Below are 19,527 nucleotides of genomic sequence, written 5' to 3'. Positions count from 1 at the left end.
TTTGAAAATTATTATTTTTGTGTATACCGTTAGTTAAATGACATCAAGTACCTCCACCACCAAAGGTTATGCTTTCACCCGTCTGTTTGGCTGCGAGTAGAACATCTCAAAAAGTTGTGGATGGATTCGGACGAAACTTGGCAGGCAAGGGCAAAATGGATTCAATTTTGGTGAAGATCTGAATCCAGATCCAGATCTGAGAATTTTTTTCAGTAAATCACAACATTTGAGTGATAGGGCTCAACCGATATATATATATATATATATATATATATATATATATATATATATATATATATATATATATATATATATATATATATATATATATACATACATACATACATACATACATACATACATACATATAATCTCAAGAAGTTGTGGACAAGTTATGACAAAACTTGTTGGATGACTTGGTCAGCCAGTTTGATTTTGGTACAAGTCTGATCCAGATCCAACCCATCGGTGGAATACAAACAAATTGTTCAGCCTGGTTTGCACTCCACCGAGTGGTGTTATAGTGTATGTTTGTTATGACAATTCCATTCAGAGTACAAATACTTCTGGTTCCGGTTCTTCCTTGGTGGAAATATTGCTCGTTCTCCAAGTAATCTACTTCAAAAGATGAAGATACGATTCAGAATAGACTTCTTTTTTTTACTTTGATTGCTGATTGTAGATTGTACCCATGAGTTTTTGTAGATACAATATCAGGGTTGGCTGCTGCAGCCTGTACAGACAGATGTGAAATTAAAGCACAGACCTCTGATATTGATGGACCAGTGGTTCAAAAGGGAAAGGAAGTAGGAATGGAGTTTTTGGACATCAGTTGGCCTCAATGGCTGGTCTGATTGGGTCTCTGTACAACTAGATCAGTCACACCGAGTTGACGATCTCTGCTGAGTGCGAGGGTTGGAGTCAGGAGTTGAAACATGGCACTGAGCAGGGAGAGTGCAAGACAAGACAGGAGATGACAAAGAATAGTGTGACAGAAGACAAGGTAGATATTTGAGAGTTGGAAAGGTGTACGAAACATGGTTAAAGGAAGAAGAGAAGCATGAAGGTCCTCCCACCACCTAACTTGTTAAAAAAGAGTGTGCAGAGCATGTAGCTGTTGAGTTGCAGTCTCAAGGCAGGAGGATTTCCAAGGACTGCCACTCTTCCACCAGTGGCAAATTGGTGGGTTCTCCAGTTTTTACAAGCTTGCATTAGGCTTTGCTCATCCTTCCTCGCATACCTCTACCCCATACAAAACACCTCAGGTTGCATACATTCCTCGAGAAACCCTCCGTTCATCTCCCTGTGTCTGTTTCCTTGTCCTCCTTTCAAATTCACTGCCCATCAATACCGTATATGGTCACCGATGATCTCTTAAACAGATGCTAATTCTTTCCCATTCCCTTCCTTATCTTTGTGTTGTTCCTCTTTCCTCCTTGTGCATGTCCAACCCCTTTCCCCCCATAATGTTTGGTAGTTTTGAACCTGCTCCCCTTTCATGTTCAGTACAATTCAGAATCTCAACCCTTGTATAAACATATCTCCCCAAATAGAAACCATCCATTATTGGTGCGTGTCAAGTTTTTCTTCAGTCTTGTCAAGCTTTTCCTCAAATTTGTCAGCTTATCAGATCCTCTCGGCCCTTCTGACCATGTGTTGGTAAAACGATGTGCCTCTTGAGCAGTTACTAGAAAACGTGTAAGACGCACATGTGTATGGCAATTTGATAAAGCCGATTGTCTGGCCTATAAACTGCTCACAGCAGTTAAGACTGGTCCATCATAAAATCGCCTCAACACTGACTATTCCTGAAAATGCTTCTTCAAAAGACCAATTTATCTTCTTCGCAAGTCCATTCCATCATCCTGACCCTGATGCATGTGTTGAAACCATCGCAAGAAAGTAACTTGCATTCTCCTACTGGAAGGCAAACCCCACTGATGGCAATGTAGAGTCCCTCCACACAATCAAGGTGAATCCATCATTGTGGCCAACCTCAGACACCATCTCTTCTCTTCTCTTCTCTTCTCTTTATCTCTGAGAGCAAGCTTCTGACCTGATTTTTCCACCTTGGAGATGTTACTCCTCCTGACACAGCAGTGGATGGAGGCTTTGAACCAAAAGCAAGAGCCTATATTTATATACTCCACAAATATATATATATATATATATATATATATATATATATATATATATATATATATATATATATATATATATATATATATATATATATACACATAAATATATCTATATAACTAAATATATATATATATATATATACATATATACACACACACCGTATATAATACACATATAGACACATAAATATATATATATATATATATATACATATACAGTATATAATATACATATATACACAAAAATATATCTATATAACTAACTAAATATATATACACATATACAGTATATAATATACATATATACACAAAAATATAACTATATAACCAAATATATATATATATATATATATATATATATATATATATATATATATATATATATATATATATATATACATATACACATACATATACAGTATATATAGAACAGTCAAAATGTCAGATGACCTCCCACAAATTGCAACAAAAGCAAACTCAACAGATTTTGATTCATGGATATGTCCTCAGTGACAGAAAAAAAGTCCTTAGGGATCCTCCGGGGGGGGGGGGGGGGAGAAAGTCCTGAAATCATGGAAATCCAATATGGTCGCCACCCGGCTTCGGGGAAAATGAGAAAATTGTAAAGATTTCTATTTTAATATGTAAAAATATGTTTTTCTGCATTCTAATTGTTTCTAGTTATGGTCAGTATATTGATATACAAGAATAATAACAAAGAAGTGAAATGCATTGTGGGTAAAATAAAAAATTATAGCTTTTTTTCCCAAAAATGTCAATTTTTTGTCCCGAAAAAAAAATTTACGCGATACTGATTTTGGCTCCTGGGCCAAAAAAAAGAAACGTTGAAAACACAAGATGAAATCAAGTCTATGGCAATACAACATAATTATGTAAATCATTGAAACATGACAAAATTCACAATTCCACTCGGGGCAATCACATCTGCCTGACGAAGGTTTCGAAATGAAAATGAAAATTTGCATTAAACTCAGAAACTACATCCATTATAAACTTACTATACATGTTGAGAAAAATCAAGCGTATTAAAATTAGAACTCGACAATGTCGTCATCATCATCCTCATCATTGTCACATGGAGTGTTTGTGCAGCCAGAGCCCCTGCAGTTTCCACAAGCTGGAGTGCACTCAATGTTGTGCTTCTTGCATGTGCATCTCATGGTGCTACATTCAGCCTGGCAGTTGCACCTAATGACACGTAACATCTTTTCAGGAGCTGGAGCTATTGATGTCTGAAGTGGCACAAAACCCTCGTCACACTTCTGCCAACCCCAGTCTGTCGGAAGAAGTATGCAAGTCTGACATCTTGAAACGAATCAATCAAAGACCACCTTCAGAAGCATGCCGAGTCTGCAAAGATATCTTCTAGAACTTCAGCATGTGGATATGCTTGACCAGTGTTTCTCAACCGGGGTTCCCGGAACCCTAGGGTTCCTCAAGAGGTCGCAAGGGGTTCCGCGAGAAACAATAATAAATAGGCTAATGTATTTTTGAGTAGTTTTTGTTTGATTTAATATTCGTAATTTTACTATACACGTACGGCATATTGTTGGAAACTCCTTGGTTACTATAATGGAGGCTTCAACCTCTAATATTATTTACAATTATAACAACCATATGGAAAGTATTTAACGATGTCTATATGGCGCCACTGTGAAACCGCCCTCAATGGTTAGTGGACGTCCTGTACGCGGCGGATTCGTGCATCATTGAGTGACTGACTCAAACGAGCAGAATGTTTTTTTTTCATTGCCAATAAATTTGACAAAAAGGGGGCCATTTTTTCCTTAAACCAGTTATCCGAAAAAAAATATTATATTTACCACGTGAACTACGATAAAAATATAAAAGAACGAGATATTAATAATGGTATATAATAATTTTTGTGCAGGGGTTCCCTGAGACATGAAAACTATTTCAAGGGTTCCACAAGGGTAAAAAGGTTGAGAAACGCTGTGCTCGACATTCTACACAAATGCATCCGGGCAGAGCGCACTGGGAACTGGGCACTACATCTACAGGCCATCCAGGAAATGCTGCCTTACCTGGCAGCCTCGGGCCACAACCTGTATGCCAAATCTGCAAGAGTGTATCTGCAGCAGATGTCCAACCTCAAAACTCAACATCCCAATGTCCAACAACGTTTTGATGAGGGGTTTCATGTGGTTCGACGAAGTGATCGCCTGTGGGCAGGTCTTTCATCTGACCTGATCATCAAACAAGTTCTGATGAGAAGTTTGAAGACCAGTGGGGGGCTCACACGAGGGCGAGGAATGACAGAGCAACAACGGCTGGTATGGCTACTATCAATGCCTGCCTGTGCAGAAATAAACCAGGCAATGCAGGAGCTCACAGGTGTGAACGACAACACTGGAGAGCAGAAGAAGGACATGACCAAGGCAAGACAATCTCGTGACTGGAAGGACACACTATCAGCTCTTCAGTATTTACAGGAACGGAATCCGTTCAGTAGTGATCCACGTCTGCGGAACATTGCCACTGGAGTTCATGCACACCCCACCGTCAACGTCGATACAGCACATGCTGTAGGAGCCAAAATATTGAAATCTATGAATGGGAAAACACCTGCAGAGTACACATTTAAGAGGAAAGACCAAGTTGTCACCCTCGGCATGAAGTCATCTGTCAAGATTGATGGAGAGCAAGTCCAGGTTGACCCACAACTCCTCTTCCAGAGATTGATCACTGTTGCACAGACAGCAGAAGAACTGGAGTCGGCCTTCAAATATGAACTGTGCAGCTATCCACCAGGCCTCTTTGATTCCTCTCTTCAACTCCGAGAAGCACACAAGCCAGTCTTTGCTGATCCCATCTGGAATCTTCTTGGATCCGATGTCCCAGCCGATATCCCCAATGATGGGCAACAGTATGTTTTGGATGGCGGGGCACTTGTTCAACGCATTCCATGGTCTCGTGGATCGACATACAGAGACATATGCCACCAGTACACTGATTATGTCACGAAGAAGTATGGAGATGCCAGAGTCGTGTTTGATGGTTATGAGAGTACCAACACGAAGGACATGACACACCAGAGACTGTCTAAAGGGAATGCTGGCACTACTGTGTCATTTACAGCTGACACGGGTCTCACAATGAAGAAGGAACAGTTTCTTGCCAATAAGCAGAATAAACAGCGATTCATTTTTATGTTGAGTGAAGAGCTTCAGAAGAACTGTGAGGCACACCATGCCTCAGGGGATGCTGATCTCCTGATTGTACTGAAGGCCATGCAGTCTGCTACTGTCACCAACACTGTGTTAGTTGGTGATGACACAGACCTCCTCATCCTCCTATGCTACCATACAAGCTTAGAATCCCATGACCTCTTCGTTTGTCCTGAGCCAAAGAAGAACACGAAGAAGCCTCGCATCTGGAACATCAAGGCTACAAAAAATGATTGATACAGACAGATGCAAGCACATTCTGTTTCTACATGCAGTTCTTGGGTGCGACACGACATCTCGTCTTCATGGGATTGGAAAGGGAGCTTCATCAAAAAGTTCAAAGCAAACAACACATTCCGTGAGAAGGCCAAGGTTTTTGATACATATCCAGCTTCCGTATGTGATGTGGCAGATGCAGAAGAAAAAAACATTGGTGATAATCTACAACGGAAAGTCAACTGACACCCTGGACACCCTCCGGTATCAGCGGTACTGGGACAAGGTGGCTTGGAGCTCCTCTCACGTGCAACCACAGACGTTACCACCAACATCAGAAACAGCAAAGTATCACAGCCTGCGCGTGTATCTGCAAGACCAAGAATGGAAGGGATATGCAGATGAACTTCTTCCGACAGACTGGGGTTGGCAGAAGTGGTGACGAGGGTTTTGTGCCACTTCAGACATCAATAGCTCCAGCTCCTGAAAAGATGTTAGTTGTCATTAGGTGCAACTGCCAGGCTGAATGTAGCACCATGAGATGCACATGCAAGAAGCACAACATTGAGTGCACTCCAGCTTGTGGAAACTGCAGGGGCTCTGGCTGCACAAACACTCCATGTGACAATGATGAGGATGATGACGACATTGTCGAGTTCGAACTTTAATATGCTTGATTTTTCTCAACATGTATAGTAAGTTTATAATGGATGTAGTTTCTGAGTTTAATGCAAATTTTCATTTTCATTTCGAAACCTTCGTCAGGCAGATGTGATTGCCCCGAGTGGAATTGTGAATTATGTCATGTTTCAATGATTTACACAATTGTATTGTATTGCCATAGACTTGATTTCATCTTGTGTCTTCAACTTTTTTTTTGTCCAGGAGCCAAAATCAGTATCAGGTAAATATATATTTTTTTCAGGACAAAAAAATTAACATTTTTTGGACAAAAAAGCTATAATTTTTTATTTTACCCACAATACATTTCACTTTTTTATAATTATTCTTGTATATCAATATACTGACCATAACTAGAAACAATTAAAATGCAGAAAAGCAAATATTTACATATTAAAATAGAAATCTTTACAATTTTCTCATTTTCCCCAAAGCAGGGTGGCGGCCATGTTGGATTTCCATGATTTCAGGACTTTCTCCTCCCCCCCCCCCCCGGAGGATCCCTAAGGACTTTTTTTCTGTCACTGAGGACATATCCAGGAATCAAAATCTGTTGAGTTTGCTTTTGTTGCAATTTGTGAGAGGTTGACCAAATATTTCTGCTTAATTGCCTGAACTCAAAGGGCAGAAGAGCTCCTTGTGAGCCAACGGCCATCCATATCTAGTGCCCAACTGTATCTGCAGACGTCCTCCTGCAGTTGGGTCACTTCTTATTAGGAGGTTGGTGGCAGGATTTGCACTCCGGCCACCGTAAAACCCTTCATTCCGCAAAACGCAAAAACGCAAAAAAAAATCTGAAAACCCACTCCGTGGGAGTACCTCCTGTGCAGCTTCCCTTCGCAGGGCAGCTCACCGGATGACGGGATTGGGGCAAAGCCTTCGGGACCCCCAATCTTTGATAGGAGGGAAACCACGGGGTAACATCCCTGGGTCAGATTGCGGGAGAGCGTGTCGGAGTGGTGCTGAGGTGTCGTCCACCAGACGGCGGTCTCCTTGGGTTAACCTGAGGCGGTCCCTTCGGGTGGGTGCCTGGAATGTCCTATCCCTAAGAGAGGATGATCACCTGAGCTCAAGCGTTTGGACATCGGGATTGCAGCTCTCTCTGAGGTTCGGAGACCGGATTGCGGCGAGATAATGGTGGGTGGTTACACCTACTATTGGTCTGGTCACTTTGATGGTTACCATACCCAAGGAGTTGCTGTAGCTGTGTCCAATAAGCTGACCCCAATGATAATTGAGGTAACACCGGTCAACGAGCGTATTATGAGATTAAGGATTCGTCACTCCTTAGGTGTCATTTCCCTGGTCTCTGTTTATGCTCTGACTGAGGCGAGTGATCTCACCGTGAAGGATGCATTCTACGCCACACTCGAGTCTGTGGTTGATCAGTGCCCCAGACGAGATACACTTCTAGTCTTGGGGGATTTCAATGCATCGACTGGAACTGATAGGGATGGTTATGAGGTGTGTGTTGGTCCCCATGGGTCAGGAACTATGAACCAGAATAGCACTAAGTTCCTTGACTTTGCAAGAAGTCATGGACTTAGGGTGGCTGGTTCATGGTTTCAGCGCCCACAAGCTCATCGCTGGACTTGGTATTCCAACGCTGGCGGTGTGGGAAAGGAGATTGACCATGTCCTCATTGACGGTCGTTGGAGGATGATCCAGAACTGCAGGGTCTACCGGAGTGCTCAGTTCCTCAATACTGACCACAGGCTTGTTGTAGCAACTCTAAAGCTGCACCTTAAATCCTGGAGAATGGTACCATCCCAGCCTAGGATGGATGTTGCCAAGCTCAGGGATGAGAGAGTAGCTGAGGAGTTTGCGAACAGGCTGAGTGGACACTTGGGGGGTCTGGGTGCTTTGGGGGGTCCTGAAGAGTTGTGGAGCGCCTTCAAGACCACCGTCCTTGATGTTGCCGGTGGATGTCTTGGAACTCACCGCAGGGCAAAGAAGAATTTTGTCTCTCAAGGGACACTGGATACCATTGACCAGAGTTGCAGGGCCAGGCTGAATGGCAGAGCTGAGCTGTTCAGAGAGCTGAGGCGTAAAACTGTACGTGCACCGAGGGTGGACAAGGAGGCCTATGTGCGAGGAATCTGTGAGGGGGTAGAGCATCACCTGTGGACAGGTGATTCTCGTCCCGCTTACAGGGGAATTCGCGCATTACGTTCATCCAAGCCCATCCCTCGGAGCACTGCAGTTAGAGCAGAGAGTGGTAGGCTCTTGACAGAGGTGTCTGAAGTGAAGGCCCGCTGGGCCGGTTACTTTGAGCGGTTGTACCAGGCTGATCCCCCAGCTGTCGAGTTGGACGTCAAGGGTGTTACAATCCCTGTTGCTGACCCTCGAATCAACTGTGGTCCACCTTCGCTTGTGGAAACACGGGCTGCGGTGAACCAGTTGAAACGGGGCAAAGCTCCAGGGATTTGTGGCATCCATGCCGAACTTCTCAAGGCTGGTGGAAATACTGCACTCGCGTCGTTGCATGCAGTTTTGTGCTCTGCCTGGAACACAGGCATCATCCCAACTGACTGGAAGAGGGGCCTTGTTGTCCCTCTCTGGAAAGGGAAGGGTGATCGCCAAGACTGCAACAACTACCGAGGGGTGACGCTGCTCTCAGTGCCGGGCAAGGTCTTTACTCGGATAATTCTTGATAGGGTTCGCCACCATCTGCTTGAGCACCAGCGTCCAGAGCAGTCAGGCTTTACACCAAAGAGGTCAACGATTGACCGTATCCTTGCCCTTCGTGTCCTCACCGAACGCAGACGAGAGTTTCGGCAGGGGCTGCTTGCAGCCTATGTTGATCTCTGTAAAGCGTTCGATTCAGTGAATCGGGATGTCCTCTGGAGGATTCTTGGTCTTCGTGGGGTGCCACCAAAACTGATCGATCTGATGTCTGAACTCTACTCTGGTACTGAGAGTGCTGTGAAGTGTGGTGGTACCATCTCTGACTTATTTCCAGTTGTTACTGGAGTTCGTCAGGGATGTGTACTTGCCCCCACACTTTTCAGCACTTGTATGGACTGGATTTTAGGGAGGATGTCGGAGAGATCAAGTTGCGGTGCATCGTTTGGGAATATCAAGATCTCGGACCTTGATTTTGCAGACGATGCAGTCATCTTTGCGGAGACTTCAGACATCCTCTTGGGGGCCCTCGAAGTGCTGAATGAGGAGTCGGAGCCGCTGGGATTACGGGTTTCTTGGGTCAAAACTAAGATCCAGGCTTTCGGTGACATCTTGGATGCTGCTGTCCTGTCTGTGTCTGTTTGTGGTGAGGATGTTGAGGTCGTGGAGAGATTCACTTACCTTGGCAGTGATATTCATGTCTCTGCTGGCTGCGAGTCAGAGGTCAATAGACGTCTGGGTCGGGCCTGGGGAGTCATGGATTCACTGGATCATGGGGTGTGGCGCTGCCGGTACCTGTGCGGGAGGACGAAAGTCCGAGTCTTCAGGTCCTTGGTACTTCCAGTCTTGCTCTATGGGTGCGAGACTTGGACTCTGACCAAGGATCTGAGACGGAGACTTAATTCCTTTGGTACCAGGTGTCTTCGGAGAATCCTTGGCTATCGCTGGTCGGATTTTGTGTCCAACGAGCGGTTGCTGAGAGAGACTCGGATGAGATTTGTTACCTGCATAGTCCGTGAGCGTCAGTTGCGGCTGTATGGACATGTGGCTCGTTTTCCTGATGCCGATCCTGCTCACCAGATTCTCTCAGCGAGGGAGTCTCATGAGTGGAGGAGGCCAGTGGGCCGACCACGTGCCTCATGGTTGCAGCAGGTCTCTCTCAGTCTCTCTCTCTCTCAGCAACCGCTGAGAGAGAGAGTCTCTCTCAGCAACCGCTCGTTGGACACAAAATCCGACAAGCGATAGCCAAGGATTCTCCAAAGAGACCTGGTACCAAAGGAATTAAGTCTCCGTCTCAGATCCTTGGTCAGAGCCCAAGTCTCGCATCCATAGAGCAAGACTGGATGTACCAAGGACCTGAAGACTCGGACTTTCGTCCTCCCGCACAGGTACCGGCAGCGCCACACCCCATGATCCAGTGAATCCATGACTCCCCAGGCCCGACCCAGACGTCTATTGACCTCTGACTCACAGCCAGCCGAGACATGAATATCACTGCCAATGTAAGTGAATCTCTCCACGACCTCAACATCCTCACCACAAACATACACAAGCAGGACAGCAGCATCCAAGATGTCACCGAAAGCCTGGATCTTAGTTTTGACCCAAGAAACCCGTAATCCCAGCGGCTCCGACTCCTCATTCAGCACCTCGAGGGCCCCCAAAAGGATATCCAAGGTCTCCACAAAGATGACTGCATCATCTGCAAAATCAAGGTCCGAGATCTTGACATTCCCAAACGATGAACCGCAGCTTGATCTCTCCGACATCCTCCCTAAAATCCAGTCCATACAAGTGCTGAAAAGTGTGGGGGCCAGTACACACCCCTGACGAACTGCAGTAACAACTGGAAATAAGTCAGAGATGGTACCACCACACTTCACAGCACTCTCAGTACCAGAGTAGAGTTCAGACATCAGATCGATCAGTTTTGGTGGCACCCCACGAAGATCAAGAATCCTCCAGAGGGCATCCCGATTCACGGAATCAAACACTTTACAGAGATCAACAAAGGCTGCAAGCAGCCCCTGCCGAAACTCTCGTCTGCGTTCGGTGAGGACAGGAAGAGCAAGGACACGGTCAATCGTTGACCTCTTTGGTGTAAAGCCTGACTGCTCTGGACGCTGGTGCTCAAGCACATGGTGGCGAACCCTATCAAGAGTTATCCGAGCAAAGACCTTGCCCGGCACTGAGAGCAGCGTCACCCCACGGTAGTTGTTGCAGTCTTGGCGATCACCCTTCCCTTTCCAGAGAGGAACAACAAGGCCCCTCTTCCAATCAGTTGGGATGATGCCTGTGTTCCAGGCAGAGCACAAAACTGCATGCAACGACACGAGTGCAGCATTTCCACCAGCCTTGAGAAGTTCAGCATGGATGCCACAGATCCCTGGAGCTCTGCCCTGTTTCAACCGGTTCACCGCAGCCCGTGTTTCCACAAGCGAAGGTGGACCACAGTTGATCTGAGGGTCAGCAACAGGGATTGTAACACCCTTGACGTCCAACTCGACAGCTGGGGGATCAGCCTGGTACAACCGCTCAAAGTAACCGGCCCAGCGGGCCTTCACTTCAGACACCTCTGTCAAGAGCCTACCACTCTCTGCTCTAACTGCAGTGCTCCAAGGGATGGGCTTGGATGAACGCAATGTGCGAATTCCCCTGTAAGCGGGACGAGAATCACCTGTCCACAGGTGATGCTCTACCCCCTCACAGATTCCTCGCACATAGGCCTCCTTGTCCACCCTCAGTGCACTTACAGTTTTACGCCTCAGCTCCCTGAACAGCTCAGCTCTGCCATTCAGCCTGGCCCTGCGACTCTGGTCAATGGTATCCAGTGTCCCTTGAGAGACAAAATTCTTCTTTGCCCTACGGTGAGTTCCAAGACATCCACCGGCAACATCAAGGATGGTGGTCTTGAAGGCGCTCCACAACTCTTCAGGACCCCCCAAAGCACCCAGACCCCCCAAGTGTCCACTCAACCTGTTCGCAAACTCCTCAGCTACTCTCTCATCCCTGAGCTTGCCAACATCCAGCCTAGGCTGGGATGGTACCATTCTCCAGGATTTAAGGTGCAGCTTTAGAGTTGCTACAACAAGCCTGTGGTCAGTATTGAGGAACTGAGCACTCTGGTCGACCCTGCAGTTCTGGATCATCCTCCAGCCACCATCAATGAGGACATGGTCAATCTCCTTTGCCGCACCGCCAGCGTTGGAATACCAAGTCCAGCGATGAGCTTGTGGGCGCTGAAACCATGAACCAGCCACCCTAAGTCCATGACTACTTGCAAAGTCAAGGAACTTAGTGCTATTCTGGTTCATAGTTCCTGACCCATGGGGACCAACACACCTCATAACCATCCCTATCAGTTCCAGTCGATGCATTGAAATCCCCCCAAGACTAGAAGTGTATCTCGTCTGGGGCACTGATCAACCACAGACTCTAGCGTGGCGTAGAATGCATCCTTCACGGTCAGATCACTCGCCTCAGTCGGAGCATAAACAGAGACCAAGGAAATGACACCTCAGGAGTGACGAATCCTTAATCTAATAATACGCTCGTTGACCGGTGTTACCTCAATTATCATTGGGGTCAGCTTATTGGACACAGCTACAGCAACTCCTTGGGTATGGTAACCATCAAAGCGACCAGACCAATAGTAGGTGTAACCACCCACCATTATCTCGCCGCAATCCGGTCTCCGAACCTCAGAGAGAGCTGCAATCCCGATGTCCAAACGCTTGAGCTGAGATGATAACAGACAGGTGATCATCCTCTCTTAGGGATAGGACATTCCAGGCACCCACCTGAAAGGACCGCCTCAGGTTAACCCAAGGAGACCGCCGTCTGGTGGACGACACCTCAGCACCACTCCGACACACTCTCCCGCAATCTGACCCAGGGATGTTACCCCGTGGTTTCCCTCCTATCATCAAAGATTGGGGGTCCCAAAGGCTTTGCCCCAATCCCATCATCCAGTGAGCTGCTCTGCGAAGGGAAGCTGCACAGGAAGTACTCCCATGCAGTGGGTTTTCAGATTTTTTTTGCGTTTTTGTGTTTTGCGGAATGAAGGGTTTTACGTGGCCGGAGTGCAAATCCTGCCACCAACCTCCTGATAAAAAAGTAACCCAACTGCAGGAGGACATCCGCAGACACAGTTGGTCACGAGATATGGATGACCGTTGGCTCACAAGGAGCTCCTCCGCCCTTTGACTGACACACACACACACACACACACACACACACACACACACACACACACACACACACACACACACACACACAATATATTATAAGCATGCAAGGGTGAAACTTCCAAAAGCCGGTGGCGACCTTCAAATGTTCTTTGATTGAAATGATTTTTTGTTTAATGAATTATTTTCTCATTATATAGAACGTTTTGGGGAGGTGTTGCATTAAAAAAAAATTGGAACGTCAAAGCTTTGAACCACCCTACTGGACACAGATGCTAACCAGGATCGGATACGGTGTTGTCACAGCTATGACAAAGAGTCTAAAGTGAATGGTAGCCTTCATCAGTTGGGTTACGTCAATTCCCTGGTGAAATTAACGCGTCGCTCACAAACGGTAAACGACATTACAAGCTGCAGTTTTGCATTTCAATCCATTTCTTGAAGAAAAGCAATTACTTGTCATATCTACTTGATAACAATTAATTACTGTTCAAAATTGACATGTCGTTGGATCAGGATGTTGCAAAATGCTTGCCTGGCAAATTTTGTAAGAAGTGAACTTGTGAATATGGAAGAAAAAAGTAAATGGTTCAATTTATAAAACCTCTTGGAATGGATCACACAATTTCGAAAAATTAATGTCACTGAGCAACAGATTGCATCATTCAAGAATAAATTAATTGTTTTAGGATTTGAAATTCTGCTGTGGAATTGGTAATAAAGTCCAGGTAAAGCAATTTACCTTTAATATCAGCGTCTTTCAAGCACCTTTCTTTCAACACCTGAAAATAAGACCACACTTGTTACAAACAATATTTCCATGTCCCAAAATTCATCAAGATATACCTGCAACCATGAAGTAAAAATGAAAATAACAATACAGTACATGCAATAAAATATGTTTGAACAACTGCAGATGTCATAATGCAAATAATCTTGAGGACTATATATATATATATATATATATATATATATATATATATATATATATATATATATATATATATATATATATATATATATATATATATATATATATATATATATATATATATATATATATATATATATGTAGTTAAATATAGTTATGGATTTCAGAATCAGATCTGACTAATGCACACAACATGCAGGTCCTCAGACAGTTATTTCCATAAATGCATGTCCAGAATTGACCCATTCCCTTGTCTGGTGGGATTCTGTCTCTTTGATGCATTGGAGAAGGGTATCGAATAGGTTCCCATTCTTTCTTATGGGAGAACCATTTCCTCTTTACGACAAACGTTCATGCACGTGAGAGAGCCGTTTGCCCAACGGAGACTCATTCTACCCCTTTCCATCAGGACGCATTGGCTTGGAAATAGACGATTTATTTACACTTTGGACTTACAGGATATTTGATTAAACACACCACAAGCTTTTTCTGGACAGTTTGTTCTGGCGGTCAAACATGGGTGTGGATCATTTATCTCATGCATCCACCTTTTTCCATTGACGTTCGACGCCCACCTCTTTTACCGACGTTTTGCATCCGCCTTTCTCCATCGACACCCGAGGCCCCGTTCGGCAGCTCCATGGACATTGGCTGGCTCCTGCTCATGTCATGCCGAACGGGGAGGCAATGGCCGCCATTGGCGTTTTGTGGGCACCCCGCATTTTCGCTTCGCGGTTCTGGCAGGTGGCCGCCCTCTGGCACCAGTCGAGTACCCCGAACATGGGGTCGTGGACCAGGCCTGTGTTATTTGGGAGTTGCAACTTGTTCAATGGTGGGGAAGGAATGATCGCAGGGGTTGACAGTTGGAGGTCACGTGCAGCAATGCACCAATTGGCAAGCTGGATTTGGCTGAAGTCTGCTGAAGCTCCAGCCACACTGGTCACCAATAAAAAGGATTGGAAGACAGCCTTTCTGACTGTTAGTGACGGTTGCCAATAGCTCCTGCCATTGGTTACAGTTGGTGGCGGTTCCTTACAGCTCTTGCCCATAGTTACAGCTCCTAATAGCTCGTGACGGTTTCACCATTCCTGCTGGTTCCTGTTAAACCTGGCTCTTGGCGTACCTGATTATTGTTGTCCCTGGTTCCTGGGGATGATGATGTGATGTCAATTGGTGTTCGAGCCTGTTTGCGGGTGGGCGCTTGGTGAGACAGGGCGCTGGCAGTGCACCAAGGCACACTCCCACATTTTAGTAGAAGCACGATGACCTCTTCCTTGGTAAGCCAAGACCGGATTTCTTTTCCCCTTGAATGATCTGCTGTGTACCCATGTCTCGAGTTTAATTGTTAAGTAAGGAAGAGTGATAAGCATCTGCTCTTTGTGTTTGTCTATCAATGCCTGTTGAAGTCTTTGTTTGTTTGAAATTATTTCAATTGATTTGAATCCATCCATTTACATCACAAGGAAATAAAAAGTTCTTCAGTACTGTTTATTTATTTTTCTTAATAATATATTCCTTGTTGATGTTTCAACCTGGCCGTGCTTGTCCTTTCCTTCCATTGATCCAGTATTGCCCAAACCTAGATAGACTGGGAGGTAATTCCCAAACTAATCAACCCATCAGTCGGCATGCACCAGCGGTAAACGCTCAGGCGCCTGACTTAAGATCTAATCAAGATAAGATTGGTGCATCGTCGAGGGCACGTTCTCCGGTCAGGAGGCCACGTGACCTCCAGTTAAACGGCAAATTAGACGGTGGACACTGGAACTCGTGGTTAACTGATTGGCGTTAGTGGTTCTAAAGCAACCCACCATAACACAAAGTTAATTGGGAGGGGTGGACCCAGGTCCGGTTCTTCCGAGGAGAAACGAGGATCAACACCCTCATAATACATTCGGTACCCATGGCCGAAACAATTGTGTATATATAAAAATTGTCTGTCTATCTATCCTATCTTGTTCCTTATGCACAGCCACATCTTTCAAGTTACAAACTCCAAACTTGGGGTACGCACAACTGTGTGTGTGTGTGTGTGTGTGTGTGTGTGTGTGTGTGTGTGTGTGTGTGTGTGTGTGTGTGTGTGTGTGTTTGGCCGGGGGGGGGGGGATTAGCGATGTGGCCACGGCCTCACACAAGGATGTGGGGGGCATAAATTCTCAGTTGATATGTACTGTGTAGCACCACCTAGTGGTGGTGATGGAGGGTATTACAATTTCCTTTTATTATTATTTTTTTAAACCTGGGCAATGTTGAGGCTGAAGCACTCTTCACATGGGTAAATGTAAATTTGTTTCTTTTCTCCCCCCACCCCCCCCCCCACTTCCGAGAGGGGAAAAAAAAACAAAAGCGGAGGGGCCTGTTAAAATCTGTCATCGTGTGCGAGACATTTCTTGCGGGAAGGGGCATCAGGTTGAACGGAGGGCAAGGGAGGAGCGGGACGTGAGGATGCTGACGGGGGGAGGGGGTTGGGGTGAGGGTGAGGAGTTAAAGCACGCGATGCATGGGTAAATTTCTTTCCTTCCTTCTCATTCTCACACAAAAGTTTTGGCAAATTCAACAATTCATTTGTCCGTCAGTGAAGCAACGGGTAGGCTCTGCGAGTCATCAAAAAAAAAAAAAAAAAACTTCACCAATATCGACTGCAAATAATTTTTTATGCAAACACAAATTCCCCACCAGACCAAACACAAAATTTGATGAACAAGACAATCGATAAACACTACTCCAGCAAAGTTAGTCAATATACCTGTTAATCAACTCTGAGCCCAAAACAAAAGTAACATGATGCTAAGACAGCCATGAACGTGATGCGAAATGGTGCAGGCCGAGACCATTTAAAAATGCACAGCCTTGTCTTCTGTAATCCCTTTATGCAATGCTGTCACACCTCATCTTTATCATTCTCACACCAACCCCTCCCCTCCCCCCAATACTTTAGCTTTTCAATTCTTCCTCACACCCATAGTTTTAGGTACCTCTGTAATGCTCACCTTTTCAATATCCTCGGATGTTTCAACTTGCCCAACTTCATCAGATTCGTCTTCATCGCCAACATCTTTGTCTACCTCCTCATCCAGTTCTTCACAATCTTCCCACAAATCTGTTTCAGCCTCATCTTCCTCCTCATCACAATCATATGTTTCTTCATCTTCACTTGCTTTTTCAATGCTGTGCACTTGCTCAATGCTTTGACACTCCAACGCTTTACCATCCGAGACATCCTCGACCATTAGAATCCCACAAGTGGGACCTGGTGAGGTCAGAAGGATGGGATTTGTCTGACAAGAGGCTTTCAGGCCTGGAAGACAAAATGTAGGAAGAGGTGGGATGGGAGGATGGGGAAGAGTGAATGAACATAGCAACTAAAGATAAAAGTGAAGTTGCTGTCAACTATCAAAGCTTTCAAAGCACTTCGAGTACAAAAAAGGAACCTAACACATTCAAATTTAGCATTTTAAAAAACAGCATAACTACAAACAAACAAAAAGCTGTTTTCATTAAAATAAGCAATAGTCTTTGGTTGCTAAAGAATGACTCAAGGGATATGGCCACAAGTGTTCAAATCATAATTACAATAACCTATAACGGATACATACCAGTTTTCTATCGCAATCCATTACCTTCCCACTCTTGAGAAATGATAAAGAACCCTGACCCATTGATGATCTATCTTGACAGCCAGTTTGATTTTTGGAAAAAAAATTCAGAGATGTTATTCAGAACCGCTGAACTGATGCATATGATACTTCAAATATATTGTTACAGTTGTGGGGGTCGATGGAGGAATTTCGGAGCAAAGTTAGCATTGTATAGAGTTGCTTGGTCTGTGGACATGTCGGAGACATCTCGTAAATTAAATGGGGAAACTGTGAGCTTAAGTGTTGCTTATTACCACACAGGGGGTGGTGCTGTGTTAATTAGGTCAGGATCAAGGCCAATTTCGCCCAGTATGTAATTGCCCCCTGTGACCTTTTCCGATGTTTTTGCATTTACAAGCCAGCAATAGAAGAATTACGTTCTTATAACAAAAATAATAATAATAATAATAATAATTATAACAGAGCCGCATATCCAAGCAGGTATAAATCCCCGCCTCCAAGGGTCACGGCAGGTGACACCACGCCCCCGGAGTGGACGTAATGGGCGTGACGTCAGAGTCAGAAAAGGAAAAGTGAGGTTCGAGGAGCGGACAGTTGAGAGGGCAGAGTTGGTGGAGGACACGATCGATCTCGTTTTTGCTCCCCTCTCGGCACGACGAAATGGCTGCGCGATTCTTGTGTTCGTGATGGTGAATTTGCAACGTGCTCGGCAAGACGTGAGCCATTCCTGTTTGGCTGAGTCACTAAGTAGTACAATGATGAGAAAGAGAAGAAGAGGAGTGCACTTCTCAGCGAACTTGTCGTTATCCCATTGTGTGTTCAAGGAGGAAGGTGGGCAATCGTTGTGAGCAGACCTCGTGTGAAAGAGGAACATTCGATACATTTGTTCATGAGAAGCTGCACAGCGGTTGGTGAGCCCTGGCGTTGAATACTGCTTCATGAATTATCTCATGTACATGACCGCAGAGAGCGGCTTGGCGCCATTTTGGGCGCATCTTCCCACACCGGCTCGATCACCAAGTTCATAAAAGACCATCTCTGGACAAAGCTAAGTGCCAGAATAAAGGGAGGATTTTCTTTTATTTTGCTTTTCCTTTGTATTAAAGTCCGTGTGTGGAGGTGCCTTGACCTTAAGCTTTAATTTACCTCACCTTTTATTATTACATTTTGAATTATTACCATTGAAAATATTTGATCTATTTTCATTAAACCACAGTGTTTATTTTAAGTTGCTTGTGTTGCCCATTTGTTCTGGGATCAAGATAAACCCCTTACGCTGTGCTTCCGTCGTGTATGTGTGTTTGCCGCCCATGCCCCTCCCACGTGCACCATAATCTCTGAGAATCACATGTTCGCCACTCAGGGAAACCGTTCGGAGATCCGGCCTGGTCGGTGTTAACCGCCCGTCCACGACAATTGGGTCTGGGGGGTGGGGGGATTAACCTAACCGGCCACTACAACATCATCGATGGATCAAGGTGCTTCATGAACCATTTAAAATTTATCCTTTTTCAACATCAGGAAGGGATTGGATTGCAATCCACCATAAAAAGGTAATGGATTGCGCACATGGTACACCACTAAATTTGATCCCTTTCGGTACAGACAGATTCGCTTACTTCCAAGAATAAGCAAGGTCATATAATCCATCACAGTTTAAATAAAATCCTTCCTTTTCTCCAACTATCATGGACATGTTGCTCTTGCTGTTTCAAGAATGGATGGAGGCCCTCAATGTCAGACCTGAGATCAGGGACATCTCTCCAAACATATCTTGAGATTTCAATGCAGTCTGCAATCACCTTGCTCTCCAAATTCTCTCCACAAATAACTTCCTGACTTCCTCGACTCATAACCAATGAGTGGCTCTCAACAGAATCCTCTTACCTCGTCTCCCTGTAAACACTGAAGTATCTAAAGGCAGTGTTCTTGGCCTCA

General features: G+C 45.0%; 1 protein-coding gene across 1 annotated transcript in view; it reads right to left on the bottom strand.

Annotated features, from left to right (window-relative positions):
• LOC147018574 (guanine nucleotide-binding protein-like 3) overlaps positions 1-19,527 on the bottom strand; it is a 78,594-nt gene that overhangs the window by 895 nt on the left and 58,172 nt on the right. Inside the window, exons 14-15 of the mRNA XM_085898363.1 lie at positions 16,981-17,288; positions 13,802-13,841 (exon numbers count right to left, since the gene is read on the bottom strand). Of these exons, the coding sequence (XP_085754489.1) occupies positions 13,802-13,841; positions 16,981-17,288 (348 nt within the window). The remainder of the gene's footprint in view (positions 1-13,801; positions 13,842-16,980; positions 17,289-19,527) is intronic.

Source organism: Eptatretus burgeri, chromosome 10 (assembly GCF_056783735.1).
Source record: "Eptatretus burgeri isolate ZD-2024b chromosome 10, Ebu_testis_v1, whole genome shotgun sequence".
NCBI classification, from domain to species: Eukaryota; Metazoa; Chordata; class Myxini; order Myxiniformes; family Myxinidae; genus Eptatretus; species Eptatretus burgeri.
Note: the sequence above shows the minus strand (reverse complement) of the source record. Positions and strands in the feature narration are given on the sequence as shown.